We start from the raw sequence: 16,923 nt of genomic DNA on the forward strand, positions 1-16,923 counted from the left end.
ACAGTGTGTTTAAACACAAATAATGTAATAATGTACTGTACTTGTGTGCCTTTTTTTGGAGCTTCACAGCAACAACACTGACACTGTCACTGTTTAAAAAAAACCCGGTGCTTTAGTGTACAGTACCAGTCAAATGTTTGGACATTACACTAAAATTTTGGTTTGGTTTTCAGAAATACCATTCAACCGAAACCGCAATTTGTTATTTTCATGAGAACATCAGAGGTATGTTGGATTACGGTGGTTATGTGGGAGCTGTCTTCCTGGATCTGAAAAGAGCTTTTGACTCACTAAATCATAATGTATTAATTTAAAAAATGTCCCACTTTAATATCTCTGATAGTGCACTCTGCTGGATGAGATCATATACTTGTCAAATAGAAAACAGACTGTTCAGGTCGGAAACTCAATGTCACCTTACCTTAGCTGTTCAACAGGGGTACCCCAAGGCTCTATCTTGGACCCAATTCTGTTCAGTCTCTATGTAAACGACTTACCTACAATCTGCCCAGATGTTCATTTGCAATTATATGCTGATGATACAGTGCTCTATGTCTGTGAACGACTCTGACTGTCGTCCGGGTTCGTAGGACCATCAAGGAAGGACATTGTGCTGAGCAGGTGTAGACTTCTTTATTATTTCAATAAAACAAGTCTTTTGCGGATTGCTTTTCAGCCTCGCCGTTCCCTGCTCGCTCCTCCGTCCGCTATCCAGCAGCACGTCGTCTTCCTCACGCTCTCACTTTCTCTCTCTCTTCGCTCCTTCCCTCCAGCTGCGGGCGTCGCCGTGTGTCTTGCGCTCTTTTCCGCTCTCGCTGGGCGTCCGCTTCTCTCTGGCTCCGGCCTCTCTCTCCGTCTCTCGCTGCATGCGTGGCTGCTGGCTCTCCAACTCTCTCCCTGTCTCTCTCGGCTGTCACGCTTTACAGAGAGGGGATTACCTGATTGTGCCCAGCTGCCCGACCCACGCACCTGTAGTCCATTTGGACGCGGGTCCACGCCTCCTCGCCGCCATCTTGGAGCGGGCCCCGGTGTGCCCTGCCCCGCTGACGGACTACCGGCCACGCCTCCTCACCGCCATCTTGGAGCGGGCTCGTTGTCGATCCGCTGGCCCCGCCTCCCCACAATGTCCAAGCTAAATCAAAACAAGAAGCTGCGACAAAACTATCAGCAGTGAATCCTGTTTACACCTCAATACCAAAAAGACTATGTTCTTCTCTCGTAAGCTAGCAGAGGGCAATCAACCGTCTGTAGTGGTTAATGGAGAGAGTCTTGATATCGTAGAAAAATTCAAATATCTTGGAGTGGTCTTTGACACAAATTTATCATTCAAAGCGCATGTTAAATAAAATCACAAATATTGTTAAAAACAATCTGTCAAATTTCAATCACATAAGACCATTCCTCACTTCCAAGACGGCTAAAGTCTATATGCATGCCATGATATTCTCACATATAAATTATTGTTTCACTATTTGGACACACGCAACAGAAACTGTACTAAAGCCCATCAAGTCTCTCTTCAAAAGGGCAGTTAAAATCCTTGACAGGAAACCAATGCACTTCCACAATTGTATTATTCTAAAAAAAACTTGACATTATTGATCTGGATAGCCACCAGATCTTTATGGATGCTTGTCTCATCTACAAAGTTTTAAATGCGCTTGCACCCCTACCATTAGATTAATTCATTCAGAGAAGAAACAGTGAAGGACGGAGAACTAGGGCCTTGTCCAGAGGTGATTGCAATACACCAAGACGTAGAACAAAATTTGGTCAAATCGTCACCTCTGTAAGCAGTGTTGGGTTAGTTACTGAAAACCAGTAACTAGTTACAGTTACTAGTTACTTTATTTCAAAAGTAACTCCGTTACTAACTCAGTTACTTACACCAAAAAGTAATGCGTTACTGTGAAAAGTAACTATTTAGTTACTTATATATATATATACAGTATATATATTATTATTATTATATATTTTTTTTAAGGCCCCCTTTAATGCGCTTTTAGCCTTCATTTCAGTACTGTTATTGCACTGGCGAATAATACAATCTGTTGATCAACTTGACATGCATTTGCATCACTGAACTCTGCTAAGCAATGTGGTCTACGTACAACACACAAAGACAAAGATATGTTTCAAAGGGCCAATTTGTTTCAGGCCAGAACAAATGGACAAAACTATTTAAAATAGCTGCAACATAACATACATAAGTAACAAACAGCATAATAACAACATAGCTGTAAACCAAGGAAGGCACACACTACATACACAAAGCCTAACCAGGCGTTTTTCTCTCTCAAGGAATTCTGAAATGAAATCATGTCTGAAGCCCAGAACACTCTACGCATTTCCCCAGTTTTAGTTTAGAGAAAAGGAAAGATTGGCTTGGCCCACTAGGATCCCTCTTTATGTTTGTGAACTTTATAGTCTATACATTTAGAGTGATGTGATAATCAAACATTCTAGAAATCTAGAATGAAAGAGTATATAAGAGAATTGACAGAGTGTGTGTACCTTTAGTGCTGAATGATGAGCAGAAGCAGAGTTTGGAGTGTTTTCTTTAGCTCGCTTTCCATTTTTATGTACTCACTGTCCAGGTGCCATTTGACGCCCGGTATCATGCTAATTAGCTGCCTGAAATCGGGTGACTCCACTGTAGAAATAGCCTGCATGTCTTCTAGCACACACGCTGCAATGGCTCTATCAATGTTGTCCTGGCTAGCAGTGCCTCGTTAAAATCCAGCCGCTGTTGCTTAGGAGGTGAAGTGTGTCTGTCTTTACTAGCTTCGTCGAAGCATGCTGCTTTTGTAGGTGTTTCAGCAGATTTTAATTGATGTTTTGGGCAGTAGATGGGATCTTTGATCCAAGACACAACTTACATTTAACTAAAATGTTCTTTTCTTTGTGGTTGACAAAAGAAAAGTAGTGAGAATATCTCCATGTTAAGACATGGAGATATATTCGCCATTATGTGTTTTTAGTAAACACAGACACGCCCCCGCCCCACACAAACATACACACCCACAGAGCGCGCCTCTTCTCCGTCGCCTCTTCTGCAGCGCTCCAATAAAACATACTCAGATCTTCTCAGTTTCTAGCCGATACTGCGTTATTTTAGTAACGCATCATGTAGTAACGGTAACTGAGTTACTGAATATAAAAAAATTACGCGTTAGATTACTATTTACCGCCGAAAGTAACTAACACGCTAGTCCCAACACTGGCTGTAAAAGGAACACAATCCTGAAATAAGTTACCCACACACATTAGAGACTGTGATAACTATCCACTTTTAAAAAAATAGCCTAAACACTGGCTAAAAATAAATCAGACATGCACCCATTAAACCATTAAACACTGTTTCCAGACTCCAGCCTGTTCCAGTGGGCTTTTCTGGCCAGCGTATTTGAAGCTGTGAGTGAATTGTCTCTCCTGGTCCATTGTCTTGTAATTGTGTATTGCAACTGCTTGTCTTGTCTGTATTATTATGTCTTATTCATTTGGTTCTTATTTCTGTCATCGTGGTTTTAAAGTTTTATGTGTCTCACTGTGTTATTTTAGAAACCTGCCTTGGGACTACGGCTGAAAATGAGCATTTATGCTAAGTCCGGCGCATTTACACTGTTTATTCAAGTGTTGATTAATGAGCACTGTCCCAATTAAATAAATGAAATACAATAATTCAATTTACAACACTGTTGTAGAAACCGAACAAAAACATGGACCGCCTGATCTTACTTTTCATGTTTTTGTACCTCCTTTATAAAACAATAATTATATTTTCCTCAGTAGCTGCTAAAATTGCGATCATGTTTTTTTCGACGTTGTGAAATGAGTGTAAAAAGTACTTGTACTGTTTTCACATGCACTGATGATTTAGCACTTTATTGTGTTTTTGTAGTGAAGACACAAATATGTTTGTGGAAAGTTGACACGTGTCAAACATGAATAAAATGATTTATTCATTCAATTTATGTATGCTTTCTTTTCCAAAGCTCCCGAATTATAAAAAAAATCATTAAAACAGTATTGGGTGCTGCGGCGCAGGAATTTCGGCCCCCATCTTGAACCGGTCGTCTACTCTTCTTCGAGCAGCAGAAAGAAGAAGGAAGAACACGAAGCTATAGCATTGTGCTGCTTATTCTTGCGCAAATCGGCGGACCGTGGGAAACAGGTCACGAGGGATTATTTTTCACAAGTAAGAGTGAACTTTACGATTGGTTATATTTTGTAAATTGAAGATTATTCTACGGTTTTTATGCCCACCAGCAAAATTGTTGCCAATTACCTTTAAGCTTAGCTATGTTTAGTGCCCGTGTTCTGAACTGAAACTTTAATAGTCATATTTCATAATGATATTGTAGATACAAAACAAATATTAGTGGTATGACATTGACATTTATTTATTTTTTTTACACAGAATGGTCATCTAATTCCCAAATAGAGAGCTTGCAGTCTTAATATACATTTACTTGAAAATATAATCAACTGAACAATTTTAGCAGCCTTGCTGCATTGTCAAATACTATGCATCAAAATAAGAGTTTTGATAAATAAATGTTTAATGGATCTGTACTAAGTTCTGCATGACACAACTGTCAATACAACATGTATGCTGAAATTATGCTCATTTCAAAGTTTTTCACTGTTTTGTTTCTTATTTGCAGTGTATTGCAGGTCCTAGATCAGACCTGGTCATTCTGCGGCCCGCAGGCCACATCCGGCCCTTTGTGCGTCCCTGTCCGGCCCGCGTGAGGCCAATCATGAATTACAAAATACCTTTAAAAAAGTATATGTCGAGTGTGCAATACAACGGTGCTGCTTTTGTTTTGAAAAGCGCTATTTGTATTACATCCGTGTGGACGTATGCGCGTGCGTGATTGTGAGTGAATGTGAACAGCTGCAATCACAAATGACAAAATAAAGTTGAAAAAACATCTATGTCGTGCGCGCAATACAACTGTGCTGCTTTTGTTTTGAAAAGAGTTATTTATGGGCGTATGTCCGTGTGTAACCTGTGAGTGAAGGTGCACAGCCACAAGTGATGCACGGTTTACACCCGAGACGCTAAAAAGAGAAAAGTTGATGACGAATGGCGTGTTTTCAACAAGACATGGACTGCCAAGCAACGTTCCCTCTAAGGTGCGTGCCTGCGCAATTGCGCACTGCTCAAGCGTCCTCTGCGCACAGCAAATATATGCCACGCACCAAATCAAATCCCATCTGAATTCTAAACAAAATAAACACATTTATTCTGTGTAATTTTGCAATGCAACTTTGAGTGACAGTAACAACAAGCGGCCCTAACGGTGTTCGTCAACACCGTTCAATTATTGTAACGTCTATCGAGATGCTTCGAGGCCAGGAATTATATCGATCACTTTATTGAGCAAAACTGTTTATATTCGGCCATAACCACTCCAAAAACATTAGTAAAAAACTTCTATCTCGAAAAACTAGTCATTTTCTGCCGTACAAACCAGGCCAAAACCAACTTGTCATCTGTCACCAACACGCATACCACTAAACCAGTGGTGCGTTTATGGCCACACAAAAAGTCGGACAACTCAAACACCACACAAAGTTACACTATGACTCCTCAGTCATAAGTGTGCTTATTTTACTGTCATTTATTATTATTGTTAATTTATTTATATTAATCATGGAATGCTGTTACTAGAGAAAGTTACAGGAATGCACACTTCATCCTATGCTTACATTTCATTGTGCAACATGAGGATGTTTAAGGGGAACTAAATGTGATCTCTGAAAGGGGTACAAATGATTTCCAAAGCAGTGATTTTGTTATAAAGTTAAGTTAGGTTAAATGAAAGTATAATTATTATTATTAACAATAATAATAATAATAATTATTATTATTATTTATCTTACGGTATATATCAAAAATAATATTGAGCAAAATTTAATTTAAATATTGTCGATGTGGCCCTCCAGCAGTGCTCGGGTTGCTCATGCGGCCCCCGGTAAAAATTAATCGCCCACCCCTGTCCTAGATGCTTCTAAATGCCATGTATTACACAACATTAGTGTTTTGCAGGTATCAGAAGGATGGTTAAATATGTTTATATAATGATCTCCTTTAAATCATTTTCAATATGCAGTTTTGTTCTTGTTGGATTGACCTTGTGTTCAGTGAACGCTCTTGCGTGAGTTCTCTCATTTCTGCAATCACATTGTCCTAAAAGTACACTGTATAAGTTCAACAAGAAACTGATCCCATTCCTAAAAACATAGATGCAAACTAATTATCTATCCGCCCTGGTAGCTGTTTCCAATTCTCATTCTCTATGAGTTTGCATCCCTGTGATAAGCACTCAACAATTGGTGATGAAACATTACAGATGGATGTGATGGAAACTGTATTTAACTGCTTTGAAAGAACAACATTACATGCTGCTTTCTTGGAGGTTCTTGTTTCGCTATGATCAAAGTAATACAACTTTTTTATTGTGCAGACAGTCGTCCGTGATTGGATTTGTCATCAATATTGACACACTGATGCTGATGATTCCGTAACTGCTCAAAGTTCATCGGTATGTACTCACCTACAGGTTCACCCAGGATCCGTTGGACAATCTATTGATTTTCAATCGAGCATCAGGTAGAGTTGATGATGTTTTAACTAATACAATTGGAAAACAATTGATGTCTTTATATGATAAGTTGTGGGTGTAATTCTGTATAGTGTCTGTTTTCTTTGTAAGGTGGCCTGCACACCAGTTGCATGCCATCTTCAGGTTCGCTGTGGTGTCTCAACTTGTGAAACCGGCAACGTGGCAGCCGAGGATAACATGGTGTCCCTCTCTGCAGTAGAGATGTCCTCTGCTGAATTTGCAAAAGAACACCTATCTCCGTTAGGCCACATTTTGGTCTTGGTGTGTGACCACAGTTATCTTCCCATTCGGTTTGTTAGTTTGCTGGAAAATGCTCTGTTCTACATAGCAGGATCTGTAGTCTGGCAGATACTATGGAAGTGTGCCATGTAGCGTCATCATCTGAAGAGCATTAACACCTTATAGACCTGATTTCAACAGTTTTAGTTTTATTCTCAATGCACACAAAGAACGTAAAGGAAACATCTCCTGTATAAAATTGTTATCATTATTTTTATTTATCCCAGCATCCTATAAAGTAGGGACCTTGAAGTCAAATAATTAGTAGGTGTCATGATCCGTGGTCCGGATCATGTTTAGTTTAGTTATGTTCTGTTAGTGTTGGACTTCTTTAGTTCCGTCTGCGCTTCCTTGTTTGTTTTTGTCACCATGGCTACTTATTATTTTCACCTGCCGCTTGTGTTCCGGACGCGCACCTGTTTGTCATCAGAGACTCTTTTTAAGTCTGCCTTTTCCGGTCACTCGTGTGGTTTCATTGTTTACGTCACGTTCTGACCAAGTAAGTTTCCATGTTCCATGCCGTAGCTTCTGCTAAGTATTAGCTTCACGTGTTTTAGGCACGCTTGTCTTTTTTGTTCTTTGCCTGTGTTTTTGGTAGTTGGGTGATTCATGTTAGTAAATCAAATCCTAACTTCACGCCTGGGTCCGGAGCCGTCAGTAATGCATTCCGGGTGAACGAACCGCAGCATGCTGCATCCCGATCGTGACAGTAGGAGTAATTAAAAAAAAAAAGTCACCTGAAATTGACATGTTTGTTTGAATTTACCGTATTTCTTTTGATATTAGTCTTCCATTTAAAACTGTACACATAACACACGGGGAAAAAACAACTCTAATGCTAACCACGACCTCAGGGTAATCGTGATACACCTAAACATTTTTTTAGAATAGGGCAATAAAATCTGTTCAACTGTCCTTTGAAAAATGATGCTGTATTTATTTTTTTTAAATTTAGAAGCAAAAGCGACACTTTTACCTTGAGAATCAAGAATAGTCTGTAAAAATGTCAATACCTTACCTTGGTAGCAGCTCGCTAGCTAGCTAGCTAGTTAACCGTCTAGCTGCTGGTGTTTGGAGTACAAATGTGACTTTTTAAGGCTGTGATATTTTGTATTGAAAGACAAAACAAAGCGTTAACAAATATTTGCTTAAGTATAAGTATAAAAATTGTTTCACATGAATAAAAAAAAAGGACAACCGGTTCTGGGCCTGCCAACAATGGATCCTTTATTGAGATGTGCAGTTCTGGAAAGAGTCAAATCTTTTGAACAGCTCTTTGGGGCGAATGATTAGTTTGCAAGCTATTTTTTTAATAAAAATTGCCCAGGTATGTGCACAAGACCCGACAGGACTGGAAAATAAGTCACAGTCAAAGGACATAGCATTAGAATTAACTATTCTGGTTGCATGTACCGAAATGTATTTCGATACTTATTAACCATTCTTTTACTATTCTTTTATTTTGTCAGAATTATGAGGGACAAGCTATAAAAATTGATCTTTAATCTACTTGTTCATTTACTGTTAATATCTGCTTATTTTCTGTTTTAACATGTTCCTTCTGCACTTCTGTTCAAATGTAATAATCTCTTATTCTTCTGTTGTTTGGATGCTTTGCATTAGTTTTGGATGATACCAAAAATGTTAGGATCAATCCGATACCAAGTAGTTACAGGATCATACATTGGTCCGATTTAAAGTACTCATGTGTCCAGGGACATATTTATTATAAACTTAATTTACATTTAAGAAAAGAAAAAACGACTTTGCGACGGTAAAAAATATCCATGTTATCATTGTAGTATCAACTGGATACGCTCTTGTACTTGGTATAATTACACTAGATGTCAGGTGTAGATTCATCCATGGCAGTTGTTTACATTCAGGAGCGCTAGCTTTTCTTAGTGGTGACGCCGGTTAGCTATTGTATCCTCCTACAGTGTGTAGTGAAGCATGTTTAGCTATTCCTCGTCATGCAGGGATGATACTTGTAAGAAACGTACTTTATTTGTCGCCATGGAGGCGAGGGTTAGTGATTTAGAAGGAGCCGAAACACTCCGGACTGTGGATGGACGTTACCCGCTAACTCGCTAGCCATGTTTTAAAGCACCTCTTGTAGGGCGGCGCTTCAGTGTTGTAGCTTGACATTTATCGTTAGTTTTTTAAGCCAAAATGCATCCGTTCTCCCTTTTCTGTCTACACACAGTGTCTGTTTGTAAGTACTCTTTGAGTCTGCCTTGTGTATGAAAAGCGCTATACAAATAAAGTTGCCTTGCCTTGCCTTGCCTACTCTGTGATTGTGCGCTGCCGAACATGCTCGTCTGCTCGTAAAACCAGCAATGTCACGATATGACGACGGCGCACCATTTTGCCCGTTAAAATTTAAAAAAATATAAAAAGATAAAAATATATGTATATATATTTTCTTTTTTCAGGGAGTTCCCTCAGAACAGAGTCGAGTATGAAGAGAAAGTCCTCAACAATTGGTCAAAAGGCACTCAGGTGACTACCGTACTTCCAACTTTGAGCTGATTCTTTGTTTGCGGTGCTTCCTCCTTAGTTTTTTGCCATGTAAAAAATGTCCTGTTGTGCAGCATAAAGTCCTGCGTGAATTCTGGAAAGCGTTTCCATTGCTTTACCAACAACCCGGAAATCAGGCAAGTATGGGAAGTGCCGGTTCGCTGTCAAACACTGGAGAGCCACCAATAATAATAATAATAGAAGAAATGAATACATTTAACAGAAGATTTGACAAAAACAGACTAACTTTGAATCTCAGTAAAACTAAAATAATGCATCTTGGTAACAATAGAAGAGAAAGTCAAACGCAAATACAAATAGATGGAGAAAGAGTAAAAGAAACCACATTTTGGGTGTAATAATGGATGAGAAAGTGAACTGAAAATCTCATAAAAAACATTCGACATAAGGTGGCAAGAAATATGTAAATAATGAATAAAGCAAAATACGTTCTGGACCAAAAATCCCGCCATATTCTTTATATTCTGAGTTATTGTGTAGAAATATGGGGAAATAGGTAGAACATGTACACTTATTAACTTAGCATGATACAAAAAAGAAAGATCAGTTTGAATAATACATAATGAGTGATTACAATACATTGGTGGCAGACACCACAGTTGACATACTTCACACACAAAGCACTATTTCTGCGTGATTGTTGGTCTAAACCAGGGGTGTCAAACTCATTTTAGATGGGGGGGCCACATGGAGAAAAATCTACTCCCAAGTGGGGCCGGACTGGTAAAATCACGGCAGGGTAACTTAAAAATAAAGACAACTTCAGATTGTGTTCTTTGTTGAAAGCACATTCTGAAAATGTACAAATCATAATGGTTTTTTTTTTTTTTACACTTACATGTTGCGGTTAATAGTATTCTACATTTATTTGTCGTTATTTATATTTTATGAATAAATTATGTAATAATGTTCATCAGTCAATTTTCAATCAATCAAGATAAAACAATAATATAAAAATCAAATTACAGGATGTTATTTATGTAGTTTGCTCATTTTCCTTGACTGGTGCACAAATTTTTTTTACACATGTAGCATCATCTACAAAGATACAAATAATTGCTATTGCGACATCTAGTGGACACATTTAGAACAGCAGTTTCTTTCATTCAAAAATGTCGGCTCATTTTTATACTAAGCAAACTCATCCCGCAGGCCGGATAAAACCTGCCTTACGTTTGACACCCCTGCTCTAAAGCTAAAGAAGATTTTGGCAAAATGAGAGGAGCAAGTTATTTTTTGGTCGTTCTGTGTATTTTTTTTTACGTTTGTTGCCCCGCCGAGTGCGTGTTAGAGTGTCGCTGGTCGCAGGAACGTAGCAGCAGAGTGCGTCGACTACGGCGGCAAAATTATACTTTGACGAAAGTGTATGCGCTGGAGTATGTTTAGAACTATATTTAGACATATTACTTTGGTTTATTTGGTCAGAAAAGCGAACATCAAAATGACAGCAATTGCATGCATCTGTGCTACACGTCCTAAGTAGCAGTCATGGTGCCTGTTGCTTAGTTGGCCATGCTCTCTTTATACATGACTCTGCTTCAGAACACACATTACTGCCCCCTGGTGGCGAATAAGCGCCACTGACGTTGTTCAATTATTTGGTGTTTCATTGTTGTTATGGTTATTTATTTACTGTCAATTTTCATCAACATGGCTATGATCCAGGTGTCAACTATATAAAAATATAAATCAAACTCTAAACATCTATTTATGCTATGATAATAATCTATACATTTTTATGAATATAAAGTCCCCAATGACATGTAAGCAGTAATATACTGTATGTTCTTTCATGTGTTTACTGAACAAAGTTAGTCATATTCCCATGATATCAATTTGAATATCTACCATAATTTGGCTTTCTGGGTGGGATGTGAGAGTAAGACACATTTAATCTTGTGTCCAGTTGTCATTAGAGTCCAGCGTCTCATCCGTGTTCATTTCTGTCTGCTGCTGTGGATCACCCATCACACTTTCCCCCACTTCCCCGGTGTCGCCATCCTCCGCCTGCACGGCCTTCTCAGGACTCGTCTGTCTGCGAACGGTCCGTCTGCGCTTACTGTGCCGGGATTGGTTGCTGTGCACGGTGCGCCTGCGATGCCATTGGCTGAGAGAGTGCTGGGCTTCCACGCTGAGTTGACGGGCGGCCAAGCGCGGCCGGAAGCTGCTGATGTAGTAGAGAGCGGCGTACAAGGTTGTCAGGTAGTAGCCACCTGTTGAGGAAGAAAGCGACAATTCAATCTCGAAAAGTACAGAAATGGACAAAGGGGGGGGGGGGGGGGGGGGGGGGGTGGCAAACTTGTTTTTATTGAGGGCCACATTGCAATTGTGGCTGCCTTTAAAGGGCCGCGTTTAACAGTGAATATATATGAATATACAAACCCCAAAACCAGTGAAGTTGGCACGTTGTGTAATTCGTAAATAGAAACAGAATACAATAATTTGCAAATCCTTTTCAACCTATATTCAATTGAATAGACTGCAAAGACAAGATATTTAATGTTCGAACTGAGAAATTACATTTTTTTTGGTACTCAGTAAACGTTTGGGAACTGAGGAGACCAATTTTTGAAAATTTTCAGGTGGAATTATTTCCCATTCTTGCTTGATGTACAGCTTAAGTTGTTCAACAGTCCGGGGGTCTCCGTTGTGGTATTTTAGGCTTCATAATGCGCCACACATTTTCAATGGGAGACAGGTCTGGACTACAGGCAGGCCAGTCTAGTACCCGCACTCTTTTACTATGAAGTCACGTTGATGTAACACGTGGCTTGGCATTGTCTTGCTGAAATAAGCAGGGGCATCCATGGTAATGTTGCTTGGATGGCAACATATGTTGCTCCAAAACCTGTATGTACCTTTCAGCATTAATGGTGCCTTCACAGATGTGTAAGTTACCCATGTCTTGGGCACTAATACACCCCCATACCATCACAGATGCTGGCTTTTCAACTTTGCGCCTATAACAATCCGGATGGTTCTTTTCCTCTTTGTTCCGCAGGACACGACGTCCACAGTTTCCAAAAACAATTTGAAATGTGGACTCGTCAGACCACAGAACACTTTTCCACTTTGCATCAGTCCATCTTAGATGAGCTCGGGCCCAGCAAAGACGGTGGCGTTACTGGGTGTTGTTGAGAAATGTCTTTCGCTTTGCATAGTAGGGTTTTAACTTTCACTTAAAGATGTAGCAAGGAACTGTAGTTACTGACAGCTTTTTTTTTTTTTAAGTGTTCTTGAGCCCATGTGGTGATATCCTTTACACACTGATGTCGGTTTTTGATGCAGTACCGCCTGAGAGATCCAAGGTCATGGGCATTAAATGTTGGTTTTCGGCCTTGCAGTGATTTCTCCAGATTCTCTGAACGTTTTGATGATATTACGGACCGCAGATGGTGAAATCCCTAAATTCCTTGCAATAGCTCGTTGAGAAATGTTGTTCTTAAACTGTTTGACAATTTGCTCACGCATTTGTTCACAAAGTATTGACCCTCGCCCCATCCTTGTTTGTGAATGACTGAGCATTTCATGGAAGCTGCTTTTATACCCAATCATGGCACCCACCTGTTCTCAATTAGCCTGGTCACCTGTGGGATGTTCCAAATAAGTGTTTGATGAGCATTCCTCACTTTCTCAGTCTTTTTTGCCACTTGTGCCAGCTTTTTTGAAACATGTTGCAGGCATCAAATTCCAAATGAGCTAATATTTGCAAAAAATAACAAATGTTTTCCAGTTCGAACATTAAATATCTTGTCTTTGCAGTCTATTCAATTGAATATAAGTTGAAAGGATTTGCAAATCATTGTATTCTGTTTTTATTTACGATTTACACAACGTGCCAACTTCACTGGTTTTGGGGTTTGTAGACGTATAATAGCCCTGTTACACACTTTGCATAGGCAACTGTTTTTGATTATTATATTTTTTATTAACGAATTGATGGACAACTTTTTTTTTAAAATCACAAGTAAAGGTGACAAACAGACATTAAAGTATTTACTTTTGATTAGAAAAAAAAATGCTTCGGACATCTTGTTGCAAGATCAGATAATATCCAAGTGAAGAACATATGCACGTGTAAGCAGTGCATGTTTCTGTCAAAACTGAAAGAACAAATACATTGAGCCAGAACGTGTTTTGTAATTTACAGCCTCTCGCAGGCCACATGAAATGATATGGAGGGTCATTATAAATGATGTGGTGTGCAACTATAAATGACGTAGCAGGCCACGTAAAATAACTTGGCAGGTCACTTAAATAACGCGGCGGGCTACAATAAATAATGTGGCGGAATACATAAAATGACGTGATGAGCAACTTAGTAATATGACATGGCTGACCTTATAAAATAAAGTTGCAGACCACAATACATGTGGTAGGCCACCTAAATGATGTGGCGGACAACGTAAAATTATATGGTGGTCTGTGAAGTGGCGGACCACATAAAATGATGTGTCGGAATACATAAAATGACGTGATGAGCAACTTAGTAATATGACATGGCGGACCTTATAAAATAAAGTGGCGGACCACATAACATGTTTTTTGTAGGCCATCTAAATGATGTGGTGGGCAATGATGTGGTGGACCACATTAAGTGATGTTGTGGGCCACTTAAATGATGTGACCAGCCACTTAAACTACATGGCGGACCACATAAAATGACATGGTGGGCTACTCAAATGATGTGTCGGGCCATTTAAATGATGTGACCAGGCCAATATAATATATATATATATATATATATATATATATATATATATATATATATATATATATATATATATATATATATATATATATATATATATATATATATATATATATATATATATATATATATATATATATATATATATATATATATATATATATATATATTAGTTCAAACCCCGGCCGAGTCACACCAAAGACTATAAAAATGGGACCCATTACCTCTCTGCTTGGCACTCAGCATCAAGGGGTTGGAATTGGGGGTTAAATCACCAAAAATGATTCCCGGGCGTGGCCACGGCTGCTGCTCACTGCTCCCCTCACCTCCCAGGGGGTGAGGGTGATGGGTCAAATGCAAAAGAAAACCTATCTATCTATCTATCTATCTATCTATCTATCTATCTATCTATCTATCTATCTATCTATCTATCTATCTATCTATCTATCTATCTATCTATCTATCTATCTATCTATCTATCTATCTATCTATCTATATATATATATATATATATATATATATATATATATATATATATATATATATATATATATATATATATATATATATATATATATATATATATATATACAGCCCGGCCCCCGGCCAAATTTTTTTAACCCAATGCGACCCCCGAGTCAAAAGGTTTGGGGACCCCTGAGCTATAATATTGTGCAGTAAGGATATTTGTAGTCTAAAATACTTGTTTGCTGCCATCTGGTGGGTTTAAGGTCTAACTACAGTGTTCAATGGAAGTCTACGACAGAGGTTCTTATTTTTTGACCTCGTGGCCCACTATTTCCACTACAGAGGGGCCCGGAGCTCACTCAAATATTACCATTGAATTAGTATTCTTACTGTTGTCGTCAATATTTATATCTAACCTACTTGAAGTTTAACAGGACAATCCTTGTCAAATGATATGAAACCATGTGTTAATCAAAAAGATTATTGTCAAGTCTTAGGTCAGGCTAATTACAAAAATAAATATGAATCAAATATACTGCAAAGGAAGGGAGTCATAAAAAACTAAAAATAATAATAAAACTAAATAAACATTAAATAATAATGAATATAAATAAACTGTCAATAAAATTAGAATACAGCTTGATAACTTAAGTCATAATTTTTGCACTAAAGAAACTTCTCTATCACTTTCGCTTCAGACTTCTTCTGTCTGTTTGATATTGGCATTACTGCCACAAGTGGTGGAAAAGTGTATTACAACTGAGTACCGCTGTGGCCCATACGGACTGTCACGACCCGACCGGTACCGGAAGACCCGATTAGTCAACTTATGCGCAAAGACTTTGTTTTACAGCAGTTATGTATGTTCAATGTTTCTTATTTGTTGTTGGAATCTTTATATCAAGAACAATTACATATTAAATATTACATACAAAATAAAACACATTTAAGAAGCTATAACACTGTATACAGTATTTATTTTCAGAAACCGTACAGGTCCGTACAGAAACCTGAACGATGTATACGATGCAAAGAAATCCATCTTTTTACTACTATTTACATCAAATATATCAACTCACAATACTGACAATTTAAAAGTCTACTTTTTGTAAGGCTGCAGATATAGGTTTTAAAAAATCAACTTTAAAAAATAAATTAGTGAGAAGATTCAATGGCGCCCCCATGTGTCATTCATTGCAATGACAGAAGAATGAGTGTTGTTTAAGTTTGAGGCAATAATACTGCCTATTTTTTATCTTCATTTTTATATTATTGTTCTCTTACTACTATAGGCAATTCAGTCTGTTTATTTAATAAACAATAATATTTATAACCAAATTACACAGCACGTGGCATCTCAAACGCTATATTTCCAGAAAGGAAGTGACATCGTCTTCGCTAATGCGTGGACCGATCGCGTAGTGACACACACCACAGCTGAGAAACATATATTTTTTGGTGGCCCTCTGAGGGGCGCTTGGGCCCTATGGTTATGAAACAGTGGTCTACACCAGTGTTTTTCAACCACTGTGCGGCGGCACATTAGTGTGCCGTGAGATACAGTCTGGTGTGTCGTGGGAGATTATCTAAATTCACCTATTTGGGTTGAAAATATTTTTTGCAAACCAGTAATTATAGTCTGCAAATCATGTGTTGTTGTTGAGTGTCGGTGCTGTCTAGAGCTGGGCAGAGTAACCGTGTAATACTCTTCCATATCAGTAGGTGGCAGACGGTAGCTAATTGCTTTGTAGATGTCGGAAACAGCGGGAGGCAGCGTGCAGGTAAAAAGGTGTCTAATGCTTAAACCAAAAATAAACAAAAGGTGAGTGCCCCTAAGAAAAGGCATTGGAGCTTAGAGAAGGCTATGCAGAACGAAACTTAAACTGAACTAGCTACAAAGTAAAACAAAAACAGAATGCTGGACGACAGCAAAGACTTACTGCGGAGCAAAGACGGCGTCCACAATGTACATCCAAACATGACATGACAATCAACAATGTCCCTACAAAGAAGGATAAAAACAACTGAAATATTCTTGATTGCTAAAACAAAGCAGAAGCGGGAAATATCGCTCAAAGGAAGACATGAAACTGCTACAGGAAAATACCAAAAAAAGAGGAAAAGCCACCAAAATAGGAGCGCAAGACAAGAAATAAAACACTAAAAAACTCAAAATAAGTCACGACGTGATGTGACAGGTCGTGACAGTACACCTACTTTGAGACAAGAGCTATATTGATGTATGGTTGGTAATGCTTTAAAGTCATATCCAACAATTGCGACAACGAC

At 38.6% G+C, this 16,923-nt stretch overlaps 1 protein-coding gene and 1 long non-coding RNA gene across 3 annotated transcripts in view; one reads left to right on the forward strand and one right to left on the reverse strand.

Moving 5' to 3' along the window:
* The first annotated feature begins 7,391 nt into the window (after positions 1–7,391).
* Positions 7,392–16,923, forward strand: part of LOC133663898 (uncharacterized) — a 31,811-nt gene continuing 22,279 nt past the window's right edge. Inside the window, exons 1-2 of the long non-coding RNA XR_009828429.1 lie at positions 7,392–7,413; positions 9,350–9,416. This is a non-coding gene — a long non-coding RNA (uncharacterized LOC133663898). The remainder of the gene's footprint in view (positions 7,414–9,349; positions 9,417–16,923) is intronic.
* Positions 8,016–16,923, reverse strand: part of rinl (Ras and Rab interactor-like) — a 42,703-nt gene continuing 33,795 nt past the window's right edge. The window contains exon 11 of one of the 2 annotated variants that reach the window (XM_062068624.1): positions 8,016–11,668. In XM_062068624.1, the coding sequence (XP_061924608.1) occupies positions 11,346–11,668 (323 nt within the window). In that variant the 3' untranslated portion in view covers positions 8,016–11,345. The remainder of the gene's footprint in view (positions 11,669–16,923) is intronic. The other variant, XM_062068625.1, reaches the window with a different exon arrangement.

Source organism: Entelurus aequoreus, linkage group LG13, assembly GCF_033978785.1.
Source record: "Entelurus aequoreus isolate RoL-2023_Sb linkage group LG13, RoL_Eaeq_v1.1, whole genome shotgun sequence".
Lineage (NCBI taxonomy): Eukaryota > Metazoa > Chordata > Actinopteri > Syngnathiformes > Syngnathidae > Entelurus > Entelurus aequoreus.